Here is a 24135-nt window from a genome sequence, read left to right as displayed (position 1 = left end):
GCTCTACAAAAGTCAGGCTCACCGGAATACGTCTGTAGCACGGGGAGGCGGGGCTCCGAGATGTCCCGTTGTTCTGAAGGCGGTGGGGAAACGGTCGGCGGGGCTGGCGCAGTGGGAGCGCGAAGTTGTTGCATCTGTTGGGAGAGCTCGGACACCTGTGTTACCAGCCCCTGGACGGCGCATCCGATGGCAGAGATGCTCTCCTGCTGCTGATCCATTCGAGTTATGCTGTGGCTGATGAACTCGGTGAAAGCCGCTGAACTCGCTGCATCCATGATGGTGGTCAGATCGTTCTGTCACGGAAAAGAAGACTGGATGCAAATGCAAGTTAATATCTCTTTAATAGAGCTTTATGCTGATAAAGTCAGATGTTCAAGTAATGACAAGACAAACAAGCAGCAGGAGAGATGGCAACACAGGGACCTTGATGGGCAATGGTGTCCGTGGTGAGTGGAGTCCGTGAAGTAACCGTGGCTGAAATGATGAACGAGGAATTCCAGAACGAATATCCACAGGAACAGACAGGCAACAGGAAACAGCGACAAGAAATCCAGAGCAGGTACAACACTACGAGAGACACGAACAAACACCAGGACTCCAACCAATGATCTGACAAACATGAGACGAAAGACAAGGCGTAAATATAGGCAAGATGTAATAAGCCGCAGCTGCTGCTGATCAGTAATAAGCGGTGACACCCACACAGAACAATCAGGTGATTCCCCCCTGCAACCTACACACAGAGAACAAGATGACACCATATATCTATGAACCGTGACACATGGAGGAAAATTAAAGTGGCAGTGCAGATGCAATAAATAAACTTAAGAGCAGAACACATTCAGATGTATTCCTGAGTAAAGCAATGTCCAAAGTCATTGTAGAGTGTCACAGAGTAACATGAAGGAATATTTAAAAAAAAGTGGCAGTGCAAGTACAATGAAAGTAAACATAAGAGCAGCATGTATTCCAGTGTTTGTTTTTTTGTTTTGTTTTGTTTTGTTTTTAGATGGAGGACAGCTGATTGTTAAGTAGTCTTATGGTTTGAAGATAGAAGCTGTTCTTAAGTCTGGTTGTCCGTGAATGGATGGATCGGAAATGTCTGCCAGATGGCAGTGTGGCAAACAGGTGATGAGCAGGGTGAGTGCGGTCCTTGATGATGCTGCGAGTTTGATAGATGTCCTGTAAGGCTGGGAGTTTATGTCCAATTATGAACTCTGCTGTTCTCACCACTCGCTGAAGAGCTTTGCGGTCCAAGGAAGAGCAGTTGCCGTACCATACAGTGATGCAGCTAGTCAGAATGCTCTCTATAGTGCAGTGGTAGAAGTTTGACATGATGTTAGAGGAGATGCCAAACCTCTTCAGTCTCCGCAGGAAGTAGAGATGCTGAAGGGCTGTTCTCACTATGGTCTCTGAGTGTAGGCTCCAGGAAAGATCCTCAGAGATGTTAATGCCAAGGAACTTGTAGCTCTTAACTGTCTCTACTATCTCTCCGTTGATGTGAATGGGAACGTGACTCTCTCTCTGTGACTTCCTGTAGTCCACAATCATCTCCTTGATCTTGCTGACGTTTAGAGAGAGATTGTTATCAGCACACCATGCTGTGAGTGCATTAACCTCATCTCTGTAGGATGTCTCATCGCCATTAGTGATGAGTCCTAGGATAGTAGTATCGTCAGCAAATTTGATGATGGTGTTGGAGCTATGCTTAGCAGAGCAGTCATAAGTGAACAGGGAGTACAAGAGAGGACTGAGTACACATCCCTGGGGGGCACCAGTGCTGAGTATAAGTGAGGAGGATGTGTGATTGCCAATTCTGACCACCTGGGGTCTGCCGGTCAGGAAGTCCAGGACCCAGTTACATAAGTGACTGTTAAGACCCAGATTTTTCAGTTTGGCTATGAGTTTGGTAGGGATGATGGTGTTAAATGCAGATCTGTAATCAACAAACAGCATCCGCACATAGGTGTCTCTTCCCTCCAAGTGTTCTAGTGCAGAGTGTATGGCCATCGCAATGGCGTCATCAGTGGATCTGTTAGAACGGTAAGCAAATTGTAATGGTCCAAGGTGTCAGGCAGAGAGGAGCAGATGTGGGATTTGACTAGCCGTTCAAAGCACTTCATGATGACTGATGTCAGTGCTACAAGGCAGTAGTCGTTCAGGCAGGAGACAGTTGTTTCTAATGTCTAATGTCCTTTCAGCCTGTTGATTTCTGAAACGAGCCATAGAGAATTGGCTGCCTTATAAGAAGAAATAAGGTAAAAAGCAGAAATGTTAGTAAAGGTTTTTGAAGGCTAAATATATCTTCCAAAAACAAAAAAAGAACTCAGAGAAATGCTTCCTAAGAGATTTCTACAGCAGAAAGCCAATTGTAAGTGGCGTCTCTTTCAAAAGATGATCAGATGAGAGTCTGATTGATGATTATATAATAACACACTCATGAAATGTTTCTCTGTCAGTCACAGCAGCAGCATCTGCTCAAGTCCACTCTGAATCTGTTCTTCTAGATGTGTGTTACCTGCAGGAACTGGATGTGATCCTGTGTGTGTGAAAGCTGCTCCAGCTCAGCGTCTCTCCTCCTCAGATCATTGATCTCCTGCTCCAGTCGCTCCAGTTGTTCTTCATCTCGACTCACTGCAGTCTTTTCCTGATCTCTGATCAGTCGTATCAGCTCAGAGCGGCTTCTCTCAATGGAGTGGATGAGCTCAGTAAAGATCCTCTCACTGTCCTCCACTGCTGTCTGTGCAGAGCGCTGTTAGGACACACAGTCATTCAGCTTCAGTGAGTCTGGACTGAGACGGAGACAAACTTCTCTTCTTCTCCAGACTCACCTTATGAGACTCCACAGTCTCTCTCAGCTGCTGGAGATCTTTCTCTCTCTGCTGGATTCTCTGCTGGAGCGTCTTCTGTGTCTCCTCCAGCTGCTTCTGCAGGACAAACAGACAGAGATGTATAAAGAACTAGAGACTCATACTTGAGTAAAAGTACAAGTGCTCTATCAAAAAAGTGACTTGAGTAGAAGTTGAAGTGCTCTTTAAGCACCACACTTAAGTAGAAGTACTAAAGTATTCAACATTTTTTGTACTTAAGTATTGCAAGTAGTCTATTTTAAAATTTACTACTCAAGTACTGAAAGTAAAAGTAGAAGTATTGTGTTATGTAGCTATTAAAGAAGTAGTCAAAAGTTTGAACATATTGTTTTTACTATTTCAAATGATTAACCTAAAGGACAATCACAATTCCTTTGACTGTAACTTCTTGTAAACAAAAAACGGTTACTAGGGTTAGTTAGCCCAATTTGCAAAATTATGTCATTAATAACTTACCCTCATGTTGTTTCAAACCCGTAAGACATCAGAGGGTCATTTAGAATTTTTTGAAGCATCGAAAAGACATTTTGGTCCAAAAATAGCAAAAACTATGACTTTATTCAGCATTGTCTTCTCTTCCGTGTCTGTTATAAGACAGTTAAAAACAAAGCAGTTTGTGATATCCGGTTCGCGAACGAATCATTCGATGTAACCGGATCGTTTTGAAACAGTTCACCAAATCGAACTGAATCATTTTAAACGGTTCGCGTCTCCAATACGCATTAATCCACAGATGAATTAAGCTGTTAACTTGTTTAATGTGTCTGACACTCCCTCTGAGTTAAAACAAACCAATATCCCGGAGTAATTAATTGACTCAAACAGTACACTGACTGAACTGCTGTGAAGAGAGAACTGAAGATGAACGCCGAGCCAGATAATGACTCGTTCACAAGTCAAGAACCGTTTCTGTCAGACGCGTCCGATTCGTGAACCGAGGAGCTGATGATACTGCGCATGTGTGATTTAGCATGAAGCAAACCGACACACAGAGCGTCTGAAACGAACTGATTCTTTTGGTGATTGATTCTGAACTAATTCTGTGTTAATGTTATGAGCCCAGGTGCAGTCAACGCCAATGACGCCATTGCGTCAAGCGCAAAAGAATCTGTGAACTTTTTTCTTCAACTGGTTTATTGAATCGAACTGTCTGAAAGAACTAACGTTACTGGTCATCCGAGAACCGATGCAACCGGTTCTTGACTCGTGAATGAGTCATTATCTGGCTCGTAGTTCTACTTCGTAACTATACATCTCTGCAAACAGATGATAGTCAATCTCACAGAAAACTACTGCTACTAAATCATCATTTGAAGAGATGAATCCAGTAAATTTAGGTAATTAACATACATTAATTATTGTAAATAAATAAGAGTATAATATAAATAGAGTTTCACACTGACAGTGTTTCTGTATTCTGTGTAAATCAGCTGTGACTCTAGATGGAAAATCTGACTATTGGATCATTGCACAGTATTAATTTAATCGCTAGTATATAAATACCTGTTTCTTTGTCCTCTGTGCTGCTGCTGTTACAGTGTCATGGTTTTTATGTTCATCCATCGTACACAGCATACATATATATTTCTGGTCAGTGTGACAGAAAACCTCAAGGAGCTTCTCATGATTCTGGCAGATCATCTCCTGCAGTCGTCCAGTTGCTTCAATCACTCTGTGTGGTTTACGTGAATGAAATTCTTCATGACGGTCAAAATGAGTTTGACAGTAAGACTCCAGACACATCAGACAGGACTTTACGGCTTTGTATTTTCTTCCAGTACAGACGTCACACTGCACATCTCCAGCTCCAGCATCACAGTCAGCAGGAGGTTTGGTCTTCTTCAGTTTCTCCACCACTTCAGCCAGCATGGTGTTTCTAGATAAATCAGGTCTTGGACTGAAGGTCTGTCTGCACTGAGGACAGCTGTAGACTCCCATCTGATCCTCCTGATCCCAGCAGTCTGTAATACAGATCTTACAGTAACTGTGTCCACACTGGATGGTCACTGGATCCTTCAGGAGATCCAGACACACTGGACACATGAACTCATTCTGATACACCGAAATTCTGGCTTTTGCCATTTTACTACTTCATTACAGAGACACAAACACACAGCAGCTCAACTGCACTTAGGTTTCTCTTCAGTTTAAATAGTTTCCTAGATCTGTGTTTGAGTGACGCAAGTAAAACAGTTGTGTCTGTGAATCTGTAAAGCAGGTTCTTCATTCCTCTCCCTGTACAGCCAGATTCCTGCTGAGATTAGTTTCAAACTATATAGCACAGATATGTCTGCAAGATTTCTGTTACAGATCACTTCATCTGGAAAGCAAATGCTGTGTACAAACATCTAATTGACGTCTTTAAGATGGCAGTTTTACATACACTCTAAATCATAAAGATCTTAAAGACATTTTCTAAATATTTATTTGACATCTGAAAGGAAACGTCTTGTATATCTGTTGCAGATAAGCAAACACTCAAGCAGATGTAAATGGCGACATCAAATAGATGTCTCCGTAATGTATGTGACACCTGGGTATTTTTAAAGTAAATGCAAAGACCTTAAATAGTTGATTCAGGAGCATTTAGTTAGAGATCAAACTAAACTGTGTAGGAAAGTGCCTCTCCTGGATAAGGAATACACAGGAACCATACTTCAAAATAAGAGTTAAAAAAAACACAAGACAAGAATATGTAGCAGTTCCATTATCAGGCTTCCCCATTCTTGTGTTTGATTCTTTTTTCCACTCTTGCCTTGTTTGTCCCAATGGTAATTAATTAGCCTCACCTATTCCTCATTAGCCTCTTGTTACCCTGTGCATTTTTTCCCATGTTTCAATCTTTGTCGTTTGTTATCTAAACATTCTTTGTATAACTGTTGTGTGGTTATGGTATTTGTTCTGTGTTATGTATTTCTGTCTTTTTAGATTTTTCTGTTGAGGGTTTATTAAATAGTATATTATAAATAAATGATGCATTTAGATCCTTGCCTCACCTCATCCTTGCCAAATCAACTTTGCCTGTCCTATCATGGCCACAGAGGCCAAGGCAAGGCACATTTATTTATATAGCATGTTTCATACTCAATTCAAAGTGCTCTACATGAAATTTTGGTAATCTATAAAATAATTTAAATAATAAAAACAAGACATTTTAAAACCTACTGTTAGTGACGTGCTCTTTACACAAACAAACATTCTCAAGCTTTTTTCAACCTCAAGTGAAAAATCCTTCCAAAATACCTAACTATTTCAATACTTCACCCCTTACTTACTTTGACCATCATAGACCAATCAAATAAACTGATTAACCAGCAAATGTACTTGATTTGTAGTATCCATTCACATTGAGAAAATAATCTTTCTCCAATGCAGTGACTTCAGTTTTCTCCTAGTTTAACTGAAAAAAGTTTTGGCACATCCAACTGTTTATTCCTCAGTGCTTTGGCAGAGGGCTGTAGTCATTTGGCGACAATAAAATGGTACAATAATTTAGCCTTGTTGGACTCCCAGAAGGAGATCTATTTAATAATATAAGCTTATTCCACTCTGTTTCAAGGGGCAAGGAGAAGGGGTAGGCGGAGGGGTAGGGGAAGGGGTATAAAATAGAATTGGGATTGGGCCTTTGTCTAGAGTGTGTCCACCTTTGTGTGTCCATGCACATGCTGAGTCAAGTCAAAAGTGTTTAGAACCATTATCATTTATTTTGTAGTTTTGTTATCTGCATTGTCTATGTGAATATTAAAATCCCTTGCAATAGCAAAAGAATGAAACTCTGAGGAAATCATTGATAACATTTTGATAGAATTTTGGAGGCCTGTAAATAATAATAAACAGAATGTGTGGAGCACCTTTCCGCACAATCCCTAGATATTCAAAAGACAAGTAATGACCAAATGACACTTAGTTGCATTGATATACATCTTTAAATAGAGCAGCTACACCTCCACCTCTCCTTACAGCCCTGCAGACACTCATGTAAGTGAAGTTAGGAGGGGCTGCTTCATTAAGGACTGTTGCACTGCAGTGCTGCTATCAGTTGTTTTTTGTTCACCTTCAGCAGATAGAGGGTTTTGCCCTGGCGTTGTGGCAGCGGTCGGAGAGCTCTCACAGGAGCAGAGGCCACATGATTTGGTGGTTCAAGGGCCCACTGTTTTTTTGTTGATATCTGCGGGATAGTAAAGATAGTAGAGGTTGCTTCACTAAGGACTGTCCTCTGTCAGGCTGTCTTCTTGAGATGCTTCATTTAGAAACATAAAATCCAGATTGTTTGTGATTAATAAGTAATTGATCAGAAATTATTCAAAATTCTGACTTTATGGCATTGTTTTTTGTCTCAGCAGCAATCTTAGTTTGATGGGTAGATGGGTCAGCCGTACAGCATTAGAAGGGCTTAGACTTTCTATCACATGATAAAACAGAAATAGAGAAAGCTACAGGCACACTGGGTTCCCGCTTGTTCTGTAAACATTTGTGAATGTTGCTGCTATCATAGCGGGGCCTAACACAAATCACTGTAGTTGGTTTTGGTTCACCTATAGCAGGTGGAGGAGGGTTTGGGCCCTGGCGTTGTGGCAGCTGCCGAAGAGCTCTCACAGGGGCTGGTCCTACGGACTTTGGAGGTTATGGGCCTGGCGTTTTTTAGTTGATATCTGGGGACTTGTAGCAAAAGAGTGGGAGAGTTTGGTCCCAGCATACACCAGTTCCTCCATTTTTTTGTTAGCATCTTGGTAGTGGAGATGCTGGAGAGAGGGATAGTATTTCTGGTGAGTGGGGCTCTGGCTCTGGTGTTTCCAGTGGCTGAAATATGTTGTCCTGGCTTCCCTGGCTGTTTTCAAGAAAGTCATCCTTGGGTGCTGAGTCTTGGAGCTTTTCTAATGCGTCACAATCTGTCTTTGATGAGCTCTGTGGGGAGGGCCCAGCTGGAATAGTTTCTATGAACAGTCCTTGTTGTGCCTGCGTGGTGTATTCAGTGTCTTTGTGGGATGTGGCAACCACATGAATACTCGGAAACTGATATGCAGTCCTGTGGTCACTCATACTCTGTCCAGGTGTGTGTGTGTGATATTCAGGTTGAGTGATTTGGCACACACCACTGAAGAATGATGGAGAGAGAAGTAGATTTTGTACGTTAGCACTCTTGCACCAAGTTTGTTTGGGTGGAGGCCATCCGGTTTAAACAGTTGTCTATGGCCCCAGAAAAGATTGAAGTTGTCAATGAAGTTAAATTCTTTTATACTGCAAGTTCTTTGCTGAATGCTGCTGTCTGTTTGACCTTGAGCGCCTGTTAGTAGTGATAATAGCTGCTGGCTGATTTGATCCATGTTTCATTGCATTTGGGGATTCCCCACCCACATTCATTAAAACTTCCAAATCTGTTTTCAGAATGTATAATAGGTGGTATAATACCAGTGTTTGCAAGCCTTGTCATAGCGTTATCTAGTGTAGAGGATGCTACTACAGCAATATAAGATACTCGTGACAATCTGATGTCTCGAGTGCATTTGTGTCTCGCTCCCTGTTTTTGCCATAAATCTAGATTTACTAGATTTATGGGAATCACCACCTGTATGCTGGGGGGGGGGGGGGGTCAATTTGCTGTGTGTTCCACCTGTTTTGAAAGTCCAGCAAGAAACTGTTTCAAGAACCAACATTCTTTGTAGATGTTTATGGCAGTTCATGCAGCAAGTAGATTCCACAAGAGACATTTTATTTCTTGTCTGTTTTAATGTAGGTAGCTGTTTTCCCATCTCTGGAATGCAAGCTACTGGCAGTGGGAAGCAAGGAGCTGTCTTTTCGTGGTATTATTCCTGAAAAGTTTTTAGTTTTACTGTTTCTGACAAAAATGTGTTGTTTGAGCACTTTGCTGATTTGTTGGAGAGTTGTTGAGAAAAGTACATAAACAGAGAGCAAAGCACAAAGCAGTAATCAAGAGCGTCCGAACAATAGCAAAGGCGAAAGGAGGAAGCCAATTTAGAAACCTTTCTCTTAACTCTCAGTCTGCCTTGTTGTGGCCAAGGAAGTCATCTCTGAACTCACTGCCTGTTATGTCATGACCACAACACATGCATACACACGATTACATTTCATATCATCTACACATTTTAACCACTGATATATAATATAATCAATTATTAACAAGCTGTAACTTAAAAATGTATACAAATTCCACAGTTAATAATTGACAATAGATAATAAATACAGCGACTCATGAGACAAGAACACAAAACACCGGAAAGGGCCGGAGCTCCATAAGGTGAATAATGAAAATGATTTATTGACTGTTCATTTTAATTGAAAGGTAAGTATGATAGTAATAATATAAATGATTGATGTGACACTACATTAAAATTAAATAAACAGAAAAAGAGGTTGAGAAAAGCACAGAAACACATGGTCACTCATTGTCTCACACACACTGATCTTACTGTCTATATGAGGATTTATTACACATTTATTCTGACATGTTATTTCAGGGACAGAGGTTCAGCTGCATTGTTAATGTTATGAAGCGAAGAGACTCTGTGACATCTCACTGTTAATGATTTATCATACTACTCAAAGCATAATGGGTAGAACCTCTCATCGGTCTATTCTGATTCGTCAACATAGTTTCACTGATGATCCCCTAGAAACCAAAAACCCAGGGTAGAGTGGCTGAGTGAATGTGGTCTGGACTGTGTAGATGAGGCTCATTATGTCAGAGATGCTATAGAAGGAAAGAGTTCCTGCACTGTGATCCACAAACACTCCTATTTTCCTACTGATGGATTTCACAGGAAGAACAGTCTTTATGTAATTATGTCTGAATGAGTAACTGGAGGGACGACAGATAAAACTCCAGGACCGATCATTAAATCCAAACCAACACTCATTAGTAGATCCCTTCCTGCTGATGCTCTTGTATGACACTGATATAGACACACCAATTTCTCCACTCCACTGCAGCTCCCAGTAACAGCGTCCACAAACACTCTCTCTATATAAAACCTGAGGATTCAATCCATCAAATCTGTCTGGATGATCGGGATACGACTGTACTGTGGTAATGTTAGTAATCACTCTGTTGTTCTCAGACAGATAGAGGTGATTATTCACTGTGTTCAGATCCAGAGTGAGCTGTTTGGAATCTGATTGGGATAAAACACATCAGAATCAGGAATTATGAATCTGTTTGATCTTTTCATGTAGCTGAACTCAACTTTTCATGTAGCTGAACATCAGTGTCTCAGAACAGATGACCAGATATCTGTGCAAATCATGATTTACATCCTCAATTATGAAACTATTCTTTCACCTTCTATAAGAAGAAAATGATTACAAGTTTTTATGATTGTTTTCTTACTGACTTACATTTTAGAAAGTCGTTCCTCATCCAGAGAACAATGTTGGTGAATGTGGCTGTGGAAATCAACAGACATGAACAATGTGATTCTCATGATCTTGCATCTATTCCTAAGACATTTGTAATATGATGTTTTCCATTATACAAGTAATGATGGACGTATTTCTGTGAGCAAATGAATCTCCAGGACTTTACCTCTGTCTGAGATCTTCTTGAGCTGCTCTTTACTGAAATCATCCAGTTTGTCTCTTAGCTGATGGACAAATTTTCTCAGACCATCAGAAAAGAGAGAAATGTAGGGATCGTCATTAACATCTTTAGATTCAGGAGATGCTGAGAGAAACTGCAAACCCTACAGAAAACAGAAATCAAAACTCATTAGTGCCACACTTCACCCAGTAACCTGCAGGAAAATCCCTAGATTACATATGTTACCATGGTCCTCTGAGGGAACAAGATGCTAAGCTAAGATTCAATATAGAAGCGAGTTGTCACAAGGAAGCATAAAAGGGCATCCGGCAGAGCGCAAACTACCTTAAATTTATTAGCTCCCACAGGGATGCAGATGCCTCATTTACCATGGTTAAATATGTAACCTAGGGATGTTCCCCTTCAGGAACTCAAACTCCATCAAGAAATACTTTGGGGGCGAGAATAGCCACTGCACCATACTATCAAGATTCTTCCTGTGTGTGTATTCATGAGCACATCAGTACAAGAGGACTTGGGATCCTGGGGTAGAGGCCACGACCAGTTTATCAAAGCAGACAAATGTGTGCAGAGTGGACCACAAAATGTCCTGCAGTGCCACGCCCAAAATTAAAGGCCGTCATACTCCTGGTCGAGTGTGCTCTGACCCACATAGGTGACAGGATGCCAGAGAACTTTCTTGGGCAGAACAAATAAAGTAAACAAACAGCTGATCTGCCTTACGCTATGGGGCTGTGTGTGTAAGCATCCAGTGCACGTACTGGACAGAGCAGATTAAGCCTTTAACGGAGGAGGACAAAATGCCTGTAGTACAAAAGGCCCTGGCCTAGAAGTAGGCACCTTAGGGACATACCAGACCCTCAGGTAAAGGAATGTCCTAACCATGCCCGGAGCAAACTCCAGGCCTGATACTGAAAGTGCCTGAAGATCCGTGATCCTTTTCAATGAGGAAATCGTGAGGAGAGAGAATCTGAATTTGTCTGAAACTTTCCTCTATGGGTTCAAAGGAGATATTACACAAACCCTCCAGGATGGCACTTTTGTGCACTGTACTCGTCTCAGCCTCAGGATGCCATGGAGGAAACACTGACAAGTGGAACAAGTGACTACCCAGAAGGCCGTGGTAAGAAGCTAAGGCCATCGTGTATACCTTTAGAGTGGAGGGAGATAACCCTGCACAAACTCCAGAACTGTACCAACTGGGCAGTTGACTGGGTCCTGCAATTGCTGTCTGCACCAGGAAGTGAAAAGTTTCCACTTCAAGGAGTACTGGTTCCTTGTTGTGTGTACTCTGAACAGGAGTTTTATGGTCTCAACAACTTCAGTTGTCTCAGAGACCAGGGACCACGGCCACAGCTTCCACAACTTCCAAGGCAGGGATGAAGGATGATGCCCCTTGCCTGAGAGAGGAGGTCCCTCCTGATCGGAGTCTTCAGCGGAAAGCCTTCGAGGAGGCACACCAGGTCCGAAAACCATACTCGGGCCAGCCAGTGTTGGGCTACTAGCAAAGAACAGACCCTGTCCTGGAGTACTCTCTCCAGAACTCCCGGGAGCAGAGCAATCAGGGGAAAGTGTACAGACAAAGCCTTGGCCACGTTTGCACCATGGCATCCAGCCGAAGCAAAGAAGGATGTTTGAGGGTGAACCAGAGCAGACAGTGTGTCATTCCCTGCAACACAAATAGATCTACTTCCACCTGGACAAACTCTTCCTTCCAGAAGAGCTCACGGATGTCTGCTTCCTGATTGAGATACCCAGTGATGTAGACTGCTCTGAGTGAGAGGAACTTTCCCTGAGCCCACAGGAGGATCTGGCATGCCATCCTGTAAAGGGGGGGCATGAACACTGTCTGGATGACCATACCCCCCCCCCCCCCCCCAGTTAATTTAGTAGACCATTGATGTGTTGTCTGTAAAGACAGTTACATAATGTCCCCACAGGTCTGTTAGGAAGAGTCTCAGAACTTGAAACACAGCCAGCCTCTCCAGGCAGTTTGTGCCACGTGAGATGATGTCCTTCCCAGACCCTAGGCAGAGTGGCCATTCATGACCGCCCCTTCAGCCCCAGTGAGCATTGACTCAATACGAGCAAAAGACAGACATGCCTGCATCGTGATCGAATCCCACACCACACCCAGAGAAGTGGTTCCCCGTAGTGAGATCTATCATAACAAGCCAGTCCATTAACCTAATTTGAGATACTGCTTGATAGTGAGCATCTTGAACTGAAGGCATTTGATAGCATTGTTTAAAAGACACAGGTCTAAGATCAGTCTCAACCCCCAACCCCCCCCCCCCCCCCCCCCCCCCCCCCATTACGATGAACGATGAAGTAACGGCTGTAGAACCCAGACTGTTTTTGATAGAAGAGGAAACACGTTCTATGGCCCCTTTCCTCAAGATCTACTTCTTGTTCTATTACCAATGCCTGCTCAGGGCCCACTAGTGTGGGAATGACCCTGTTAAACCAAGGTGAAAGAGAACCAAACTAGATTCTGTAGCCTCTTTCTACAGTCTGCACTGAAGCAGATTACTGGCAGGGAGCGACTGACTCGACTGCTCTAGCGTCCTCACTTGAGGAGATAGGCTCTCCTGGCCATACTGTCGCCGGGCAACAGCTGGGAAACTTGCTGAAATGGGGCTCACTGATGCAACGAGGGTAACAGGGGTATTAGTGAAGCTCTGTGAGGGCACTGAGAATGATTGGGAACTGTTTATTGAGGTGTTATCCTTTCGCTTTGTCAAGGTTTTCTTTGATAAAATAACGGTCCGCAGATCCGTTTTCTGTCTCGAAGACCCCGACAGAGAGAGCGTCGCCCCAACCCCTGTTCTTTCTGCCACCTGAAATCTTGTGCTTGTCTTGCAAATCTGACAGATTCATCCACAGATGCCGCTCTGTGGCCACCATTAATGCCAATGGATGGCCGATGGCTTTGGCGGTTTCTTTGGTGGCCCAGGGGGACAAATCTGTGGCCTGATGCAGTTTGGCTACTATGTTGGATTCCTCCTCCTCCTTCTCATCCAGGTCCTTGAGCAGGTCAGCCTGGTGTGCTTGTAGCACCACCATGGTATACAAAAAACTACCACCATATAAACTTTCACAGCCAGACCCAATGTCAGCCTCACTGGCCTGGTGAGAAGCTTCAGGGCCTTCAGGGACAATGCTGAAGATGGGTAGAGATAACTAGCAAGCATCTGCTTCACCACTGGCATTGCCCCATACCCCTTCTTAATCAGCCCCATGATGTTAGAAAAATTTGAGGCTGTAAATATGCGATGAATGAGGTTTCTCACATGATCTGCGAGAGACTGTGTAGATGAGTCCAAAGTCTTCTCTGTCTCACATCCACCTCCTCAGAGGAAGATAGATTAAGTGCCTGGCTCTCTCTAGGGAGAAGAATCCGCAACATGGTTTTCCAATCCCTGTGAGGGAGCAATGGATCTAGCGGGTGAGGACCGAGATAAGGACGAGCCTGTCTTGGATCCCGTCTTGCTGCCAGATATCATGGCAGGGAGGAACAAAAAACCTGAAATGCTGGTCGCTCAAGGAGACTTTGATTGATTTAGCTTTTGACATGCTTCATGGACTGACAGACAATAGTAAATAAGACTGACACATACACAGAGCTCTACTGAAGAGCAGAAGCTAAACTGCACACAATTGGATGCACTTTTATGCTTCCTGGTTGCTCATGTCACCCCTGCTCATGATGTGTCGCTTCTCTATTAGGGTTGTTGCCAAAGTGTTTCTTGACGCAGCTTGAGTTCCTGAAGGGGAACATCAGTTTTGTAATAGAATATTTGCTTGTCCCTATAAAACCAGATTTCACAAGAAGCCTAGATTAGATTTTAAAGATTAGAAAAATATGTACGTTATTCTACTGAAAATGCACTTTTTAAATATTTCTATCATGTTTATTGCTGAGTTTTCACTGCAAAACACCAACACAATTTGAAATGCTGCAAATATCACCTTCCCTCACAAATTTAGTTATTTTAGGCCGCAAAAATCAGGGAAACTCAAAGAATGTATTTCATCAACTTTGAGGATCACCTGATCTAATTTTAGATGAATGTTACTCAGAATCTTCGCTGTCAAGTTCACTGATTTCACCATGATGCAATAACTCGGAAGGAAAAATAAGATAAAAAGCTGAAATGTTAGTGAAGTGTTGAACTGTTGGTGGTGCTAGCAGATTTTACAGCTAAATAAACCGTCCAGAAGAAATAGCTCAGAGAAATGATTTCTAAGAGATTTCTAGAGCTGAATGCCATTTGTAACCTGTCTCTCATTCAAATGAACATAAACAAATGGTAGTCTCACTGACGATTATGTAAGACACATGTGAAATGTTTATCTGTGAGTCTCCTGTCACAGCAGGATCTGCTCAAGTCCACTATGATCCTGTTCTTCTAGATGTGTGTTACCTGCAGGAACTGGATGTGATCCTGTGTGTGTGAAAGCTGCTCCAGCTCAGCGTCTCTCCTCCTCAGATCATTGATCTCCTGCTCCAGTCGCTCCAGTCGTTCTTCATCTCGACTCACTGCAGTCTTTTCCTGATCTCTGATCAGTCGTATCAGCTCAGAGCGGCTTCTCTCAATGGAGCGGATGAGCTCAGTAAAGATCCTCTCACTGTCCTCCACTGCTGTCTGTGCAGAGCGCTGTTAGGACACACAGTGATTCAGCTTCAGTGGGACTGAAAGAGGAGAGTCTGAACTGAGACAAACTTCTCCTCTTCACCAGACTTACCTTAAGAGACTCCAAATCCTCCCTCAGCTGCTGAAGACCTTTCTCTTTTTGCTGGATTCTCTGCTGGAGTGTCTTCTGCATCTCCTTCAGCTGCTTCTGCAGGACAAACAGATGATAGTCAATCTCACAGAAAACTACTGCGACTAAATCATTATGAGAACAGATGAATCCAGTAAACATAGCATGAGACATTTTTTAAAGGTTATTCAACATGTAACTAATGGTTGTATGTTCAAACTATAGAAGTGATGATGAAAATAACCGTGAAGAGCAAGGAATGTCAGCAATATTTCATCAGTCTAGCTTTAAATACCTGTGTCTCTGTCATCTGTGCTGCAGCTGATACAGTGTCGTGATGTTTATGTTCAATAATCGTACACAGCACACATATACATTTCTGATCAGTACAACAGAAAACATCAAGGAGCTTCTCATGTTTCTGGCAGATCATCTCCTGCAGTCGTCCAGTGGCTTCGGTCAAACTGTGTCTCTTTCCTCTAAACAAACTCTCATGTTCTTCGAAGTGATTCTGACAGTAAGAGTTCAGACACACCAGACAGGACTTGACGGCTTTGTATTTTCTTCCAGTACAGACATCACACTGCACATCTCCAGCTCCAGCGTAACAGTCATCAGAGAGTCTGGTCTTCTTCAGTTTCTCCACCACTTCAGCCAGCATGGTGTTTCTAGATAAAGCAGGTCTCGGACTGAAGGTCTGTCTGCACTGAGGACAGCTGTAGACTCTCATCTGATCCTCCTGATCCCAGCAGTCTGTAATACAGATCTTACAGTAACTGTGTCCACACTGGATGGTCACTGGATCCTTCAGGAGATCCAGACACACTGAACATGTGAACTCATCCTGAGAAACTCTGGCTCCTGCCATGTTACTGCATAAATACAGAGACACAAATACACAACAGCTCAACTAGACTTCAGTGTCCTTTCCCTGAACTGATGAGTTGAAAAGAAAGTATGAAATATGAGAAAGAATGTATAAAATAATTTCCTGTTTCTGTGTTTGAGTGACACGTGTAAAACAGGTATGTCTGTGAATCTGTAAAGCAGGTTTCTCATTCCTGTTCCTGAAGAGCAACATTCCTGCTAAGTTTAGTTTCGAACAAGATAGCAAAGGTACACATCTGCAGTGTACAAACATCTGATAGACATCTTTAAGTTGGCAGTTTTACATACACTCTTAATCATAAACATCTTAAATATGTAGAGCACGTTCAGCTGCGAGTCCCATAATGGGGGGTGCTGGCTAACAGGTTTTAAGTACTGCCTCAATTCAGCGTGGCATGGAGGTGATCAGTTTGTGGCACTTGTTTCTAATTGATCTCTTGACAATAGCCCATAGATTCTCTATGGGATTCAGGTGTGGTGAGTTTACTGGACAGTCAAGCACACCAACACCGTTGTCATTTAACCAACTTTTGGTGCTTTTGGCAGTGTGGGCAGGTGGCAAATCCTGCCGGAAAATGTAATCAGCGTCTTCAAAAAGCTGGTCAGCAGAAGGAAGCATGAAGTGCTCCAAGATTTCTTGGTAAACAGGTGCAGTGACTTTGGTTTTCAATAAACACAATGGACCAACACCAGCAGATGAAATTGCACCCCAAATCATCACAGACTGTGGAAACTTAACACTGGACTTCAAGCAGCTTGGGCTATGAGCTTCTCCACCCTTCCTCCAGACTCTAGGACCTTGGTTTCCAAATGAAATTCAATACTTGCTCTCATCTGAAAAGAGTACTTTGGACCACTGGGCAACAGTCCAGTTCTTCTTCTCCTTAGCCCAGTTAAGACGCCTTTGACATTGTGGTTCAGGAGTGGCTTAACAAGAGGAATACGACAACTATAGCCAAATTCCTTGACACGTCTGTGTGTGGTGGCTCTTGATGCCTTGACCCCATCCTCAGTCCATTCCTTGTGAAGTTCACTCAAATTCTTGAATCCATTTTGCTTGACAATCCTCACAAGGTTGGTTGTGCATCTTCTTCCACACTTTTTCCTTCCAATCAACTTTCTGTTAACATGCTTGGATACAGCACTCTGTGAACAGCCAGCTCCTTTGGCAATGAATGTTTTTGGCTTACCCTCCTTGTGAAGGGTGTCAATGATTGTCTTCCGGACAACTGTCAGATCAGCAGTCTTCCCCATGATTGTGTAACCTAGTGAACCAAACTGAGAGACTGTTTTGAAGACTCAGGAAACATTTGCAGGTGTTTTGAGTCGATTAGCTGAATGGCATGTCACCATATTCTAAATTGTTGAGATTGAAAAGATTGAAAAGAACCAAAGACTTAAACTACTTTAGTCTGTGTGCACTGAATTAATTTAATACACGAGCTTCACAATTTGAGTTGAATTACTGAAATAAATCAACTTCTCCACATGAACCTGTACACTTGCACTGCAGGACTGAAACCTGTCCAGATTTACAGTTCACACTGATGGATCTCTTTACAATCTTCACACAAACTCTCTCACTCCACACAAACACACACATTATGCTTTCATGTTTTATGGGGACATTACATAAACATAACATTTTTTATACTACACAAACTTTCTATCCCCCAATTTGCATTTTTAAAATAAAAAAAATAATTATGTATGGTTTATAAGCTGTTTTCCATAGGGAATACCAGGACACACACAAACTCACACTCTCTCTCTCAAACGCACATATGCTCTCTGAGTAAGTTCTGGCTCATCTCAGTGTTTCGACTCATCGAATCTGACGGCTGTAATTACAGTGTGTTTTTAATCAAGTCCTTCTATTTACAAGCTACAGACTTCAAAAAGCTCCTGCTTTCAACCAGGATTGCTGCTCTAAACACACACACACACACTCTTATGCATAATAAACCCACTTGAATGAAGTGTCATGGTCTGCTGGTGTCCAGCGGAGTGATGTATTCCTCTGAGATCGATCAGACACTGTCTTTGCACTGCCCTTCAAATGTTTTCTCTCTGTGTTGTTGTGCAGGTTTTGGGGACGCCATCGGAGGAAACTTGGCCAGGTGTTCACTCCCTTCCACATTTCAAACCAGGTAAATGTCCTGTTCATCTGACTGTAAATGACACACGATGACGTGCCCTTGAAAAAGCATCCCGTATGTCCCTCATCCGCTCAGATGCTCTAGGAGCTCATTAACACTCACACACACAGATCTCACTCAAGCGTTCTCTCGACTTATCGTCATTGATGCCAAACTAGACATACTGTATTTTGAGATGCAGAATATAGAATAAGGCTTCAGAATATTGTGAGATGAGATAACTGCACTTTTTTTTTTAATTAATTTAGGAAAATAATATGAACATGCAACAAGTGAAAATGTAACCAAATGTACAGAATAAATCTGAATAGTATCAAAACTGTTTGTATTATTTTTAACTAAAGCTATTAATTTTTATTTATTTTTGGTCAATTAAATTAAGCTGTAAAATTAATAAAATCTAAATATTACATGAAAGAATTGGACTTAGGGCCCTATCTTGCACCCAGCGCAATTGACTTTGTACACCGACGCATGTGTCATTCCTATTTTGCACCCGCGCAAAGCGCGCTTTTCCCTCCACAGAGGCACGTCCCTAAACTAGTGAATGAACTTGCGCGCCCTGGGCGGTTCAGCGCAAAAAAGGAGGCGTGTTCCGGCGCAAACGATCCCTGGTGCTATTTTGCTGTTCCATTACACAATTGCGCCACTGACCAGAAAAAACCTAGTCTAAAGTCAGTGGCGCGTTGCGCGTTGTTCATTATGCTATTTTAAGGGCGCATGCTTGGCCATAATGTATAGCGTGCACAACGCGCATACACTTTGCTCATGTAATCTACACAGATGCAACAGTTATTTTTGCAAATCATAAATTGTTACACTAAAAAAATATTAACACATGAGATGACGGAAATCATTGTGGTGTGACACGAAGATGTGAAAAAAAAATAGGCATAAAACTAGCTCACAAATTATTCAGGCTAATTATTCTCCCATCCCCATACAACACAACTTCTCTGTCTTTCACTGCTCTTACAAGAACATCAGTCTCCTCGGCTGTGAACCGCTCCTGGCGTGCGCCTGGTAAATACGCCATAATAATAGCAATCCATAATGGAACTTGCGCACCTGCTTTTAAAGGGAATGTTGGATGACGCTCTGATTGGTTTATTTCACGTTACGCCCAAACCACACCTATGAATAATGAAGCTACTTCAGACCAACCCATTTTAGATTTGCGCCGGGCGCAAGAGCCATTTATCCCGCCGGGAAAATAGCAACAGCGCCGAGACCCGCCCACAAACTTACTTGCGCTTCGCGCTTTGACACTTGCGTTTCAGATCGTCAAAATAGGGCCCTTAATGTATTACTACTACAAAAAATAAAGTTTAAAAAATATTTTTAAATAAAAAATTTTGTAGAATCAGAAATAAAAAATGACACAAGCAACAAAATTACTAAAATTTAAGTGAAAACTGAAAAAATTAAAAAAAATAAAAATTAATTAAAAATATTAATAGACTAAACCCAATCCCTACCCCTAAACCTAACCTTAATAATAGCTGATTAACAAGGGTTTAGAAGCACCTAACTCTGATTGTAAGCCTAAAACAGATATTTTCTGAAAAGTTATATCTCTATTCTGATTGGCTGATTGGAATGTTGATCCAGGATCATGTAGTACTTGGTGAAATTACGCTCACCATATGTAGCTCAGCATGTACTTTACAGTGCACTAGTGTTGTTCTGAACGTATCCGGTGAGGACACACTGCCCTCTGCTGAGCGCCGAAGACATCATCAGAGAGAGACAGACACCTAACGAGCCTGTTCTGGAATAAACCGTTGAGCTAATGAAGGTCTAATGGTTTCATGTGTGAGATCAGAGCACAGAGAGCCGATGAGATTCGGTGACCTTAAATCCCGATGAACCCTTCAGACAGTGGATCTCCATTAAACGCCATCTCTGCTCTGTTTGTCTGTAGGATCCCCATTACATTTAATCAGCAAAGAGAAAAGAGGTTATTTTTGTGATTTAGAGCATTATATGAATCAGTGTGTAGATATATGAGCAAAACCCCTCAGTAAAAGCCTTCTGAATATAGATAGGGTGCAAGTAATTGAAATATACAGACTGAAACAGATGGAGTGTAATAAATAAAACACTTAAATGTGTATTTTGAATGTTTTTATTTTTTTCACTGGACTAAAAGATCTTAAGAAATCTCAAAATTGTCCAGTGCAAAAAATCAAAAGACCAGTGGTTTTGCAGTGTCTTGCCTTGATGAAGGAGTGTCTGTTTATAATTGCAATGGTGCAGTTCAGTTCTGTAGCAGCAGAGAGCAGTGTTTACTGGACTGTTGCACTATGAGCAGCTGAGGTAGCATATAATGCTGCCTGGTTTGCTGTTAATGAACACTCACTATTGATGCAGAGTTAGAGATCAGTTGTGAGTGTTTAATTGCATGTCATAGAGATGTTGGGTTTTAAATAAGATGCATTGATTGGAAATGTTATATGTGTGTGTGTGTGTGTGTACTGACACGTTTCATTCCTGAATGCCTGAGTGGATGGTGTGTATTGATCCAGTCCACAGGAGGCCGAACTCATGGATCGACGTCTAGAACAAAGAGACAGAATAACACAATAACACACTACTGATACTGTAACTAACATCCGCTGCTCAAAAGGTTTAACTAATTAAATAAATAATGCTTTTATTCAACAAGGCTGCATTAAATTGATCAAAAGTGACAGTTAATACATTTATAATGTTACAAATATTTATATTTCAAATAAATGCTGTTCTTTTGAACTTTCTGTTTATCTGTGAATCCTGAAAAATCACAAAAATATCAAGCATCACAACTGTTTTTAACATTGATAATAATTTGAGATGTTTCTTGAGCAGCAAATCAGCATATTATTATATATATATATAGTATATATATATAGTAATGATGCTGAAAATTCAGCTGTGCATCACCGAAATAAATTACAGTTAAACAGATATTCACTTAGAAAACAGCTATTTTATATTGTAATAATATATCACCATTTTTACTGTATTTTTGAACACATAAATGCACTCTTGGTAAGCACAAGGGATTTGAGTTTGAAGAGACCCTAACGTTTGTATGGTGCTGTACAGTGATGCACTGATGCAGCTCAATAGTATTCAGTGTGTAGTGAATGTTAGGATTGTTTTCCACGGTTTATGACCGCAGCATCATGAGTTTGAGTTCTTCATCTGTCGTCTGTGTTTCACCTGCAGATCGATTCACTGTCTATAGTCCCAAGAAACTCAGACAAGCCTGGAATAAGTAAGTGACCTCAACATTTTTTGTTGAACTTAAATCTTTCTCATCATATTTCTATAATGTAATACATGCACTGTAAGATTATTGACTCAATTGCAGGTTTACAGTTCACTTAAGTAGCGACAAATTAATGCTAAAAGTACATATATTCATATTACACACAAAATTGTTGAAGTTCTGTCTGTATTTTAAGCTTGCCTGCAGGTGTGTGTGTGTTATTGCTGTGATGCACCTGCTCTTAAAGGATCGTCACACTCGTCTATCAGCACATCATAGATGCTGCGTAATAATGCTGAACGTTCCCAATCCCAAGAGAAGAGACGAGGGAAGAGCTCAACTTTGTGTTTCTCTTGCTCTCGTCTCTCACACAGCGACTTTAAAGCGTGCCTCACACCAGCAGACACACACACACACACTAACACTGATCAACACAGCCGTTCATCAGCTGCTCTTCATCAGTTCGTCATCGTTTGATGAATTACTGCTGACATTATTAGAAAAAAGTTGGTTTCTTGTAGGTTTTTAATAGGAATAAAAAGTCAGCTTATTAATATGTCAGTTTTTTCCTAGAGAGCATTGAGATTAAATGTAGTATTAATGCTCAAATCACCTAAGTCTCAATGGTTTCCATTGAAAGTATTAACAAAATAATCTGAGATCTTCTGGATGAGGGTTACTCAAGTGTGTGTGTGTGTGTGTGTGTTTGTGTCAGACTTTGTCTTTGCGGTTTAGAGGACGTTTGTGGGTGAAAACTGCATTTTCAACTCCATAAAAAGTCAACAAAAATGTCTCCAGCCGCACGTCAGGAGGAGTGAACCTGACAGAGAGCCTGAGCTGTGTGTGTGTGTGTGTGATGCTCTTGGCACTGTACTCACATGTGTTTATCTCTCTCTGTGTGTGTGTGTGTGTGTGTGTGTGTTGGCAGGCTGGGTTATGTAGATCATGCTGAAGAACTGGCTTCCAGATTTCTCCAGTGCTTCCCAAAGAACCGTCTCTCAGCTCAAGCGGCGCTTCATCACGAGTTCTTCAGCCATCTGCCCCCGAGACTCTGGGAGCTGCCTGACAGTCAGTGAACACACATCACACAATGCCATTTTCCACATACGCCGTAATCACATATTACCATATGATGCTGTTTTTGCAGTATGCATGCATGGAATACACAAGCAGAGCACACTGCACAAAAATACTGCATCCCGTAATGCAATGCAGTGTACTTGACCTACTATTTACAGTGTGATGAGTGACCTGAAAGTAATATCAACCAATATCCTTGTGATGCATTGCTTCATTAAAAAGTCAAAAAATATTTTTACTCAAAATTTGGTCAAAAATAACCATATTTTACTAGTTTTCCTTTAATTTTGCTATTTATTGTTAACCCGTTTAAACATTAAATAATCAATTTCATATTATTTTCACTCCATTAAATCGAAATATTAATTTATTTATTCATTCATTCCCTTATTTGTTAATGCTCTTGAACTGTTGACTTTTCAAAGCCCATTAAATACCCACTGTGTGTGAAATGTGGTGTTTATTTGCATGTTGCACACTTTCACATCCAGTGTAGAGACAGATAGTTAGTATTCCATTCTGAACCCAGTCTTCAGTCTCTCTTCAGTCTTCAGTTTCACATGCCGTCTCACAGACGTGTGTCTGGAGCTGAATACCAAACGCCGCTCAATTTGAGCTCATTGTGGTGAGGCTGATGCTCAGATACTAATTCACACAGATTCATGTGTTTCTTCCTCGTCACATTCCAGCTTCAGCAGACTGACACGCTTTCCTGATTTACCAAACCCAAATACTCTGGAATTGGTTACTGTCGGCAGTGTGGAACTCTTGATTCTGATTGGTCGATGACAAAGTTTCAGATGAGCAGCATTTCAAACAACAGAACAGAATCTGGTCAAACAAAACTGAAGAAAAAGAGATGAAGATAAATACTGAGGAAGGTGTAAAGACACAATACGATGCAAACGCTCTTATGAATACTGTACAGTATTTAGAGCATACTAATTGATAAAAAACAGTGTGCAATCAACATTTCAACAGATGTTTGCTGCATATTCATCATGTGACCTTGCTTATTGCATGTTTAGTTCTTTATTTAGTTTTTTTCATTTACTAAATGTAGGCAGTCTAATCAAATAATGATTCAAGAATCAATGATTTACTGTAGAAACAGTTTTTATTTGTTAATGACGTTAATGAGGCGACATGGAATCTTATTTCCACCAAAAAATAAAAATGATTTTTTTCCCTTCAGAATTCTGTTTATATTATGTAATTTCTTTTCTTTCTTTTTTCTTGAGCTTTCATCTCATAATTTTGACTTTTCATAAAATGTATTTTCCACAATTCTGACTTTTGTCTCTGAATACTGAGTTTATTTTCCATAATTCTGAACTTTTCCCCCAAATCCGGAGTTATTTTAACAATTTTGAACTTTTTGCCCAAATTCTGAGTTTATTTTCAACAATTTTGAACTTTTTCCCCAAATTCTGAGTTTATTTTCCATAATTCTGAACTTTTTCCCAAATTCTGAGTTTATTTTCCATAATTCTGAACTTTTCCCCAAAATCCGGAGTTATTTTTAACAATTTTGAACTTTTTGCCCAAATTCTGAGTTTA

The 24135-nt window shown here is 41.3% G+C and overlaps 2 protein-coding genes and 1 long non-coding RNA gene across 5 annotated transcripts in view; 1 reads left to right on the top strand and 2 right to left on the bottom strand.

Moving 5' to 3' along the window:
• LOC113059402 (cyclin-dependent kinase 14) overlaps positions 1–24135 on the top strand; it is a 151103-nt gene that overhangs the window by 106962 nt on the left and 20006 nt on the right. For all 3 annotated transcript variants that reach the window (XM_026227871.1, XM_026227872.1, XM_026227873.1), the window contains 3 exons: positions 18167–18230; positions 21453–21501; positions 22424–22563. In XM_026227871.1, coding sequence (XP_026083656.1) covers positions 18167–18230; positions 21453–21501; positions 22424–22563 — 253 coding nt within the window. The remainder of the gene's footprint in view (positions 1–18166; positions 18231–21452; positions 21502–22423; positions 22564–24135) is intronic.
• LOC113059405 (uncharacterized) lies at positions 9128–12234 on the bottom strand. Its single transcript, XR_003278086.1, has 3 exons — positions 10411–12234; positions 10224–10271; positions 9128–10000 (listed from the first exon to the last, which is right to left on the bottom strand). It is a non-coding gene; the product is annotated as an uncharacterized LOC113059405 (long non-coding RNA).
• LOC113059403 (E3 ubiquitin/ISG15 ligase TRIM25-like) lies at positions 12977–16446 on the bottom strand. Its single transcript, XM_026227875.1, has 3 exons — positions 15488–16446; positions 15175–15270; positions 12977–15086 (listed from the first exon to the last, which is right to left on the bottom strand). Exons 1-3 carry the CDS (start codon positions 16058–16060, stop codon positions 14838–14840), a joined length of 918 nt encoding a protein of 305 aa, XP_026083660.1. The 5' UTR covers positions 16061–16446; the 3' UTR covers positions 12977–14837.

The sequence above is a fragment of the Carassius auratus genome, chromosome 41 (genome assembly GCF_003368295.1).
Source record: "Carassius auratus strain Wakin chromosome 41, ASM336829v1, whole genome shotgun sequence".
Taxonomy (NCBI): domain Eukaryota; kingdom Metazoa; phylum Chordata; class Actinopteri; order Cypriniformes; family Cyprinidae; genus Carassius; species Carassius auratus.
Note: the sequence above shows the minus strand (reverse complement) of the source record. Positions and strands in the feature narration are given on the sequence as shown.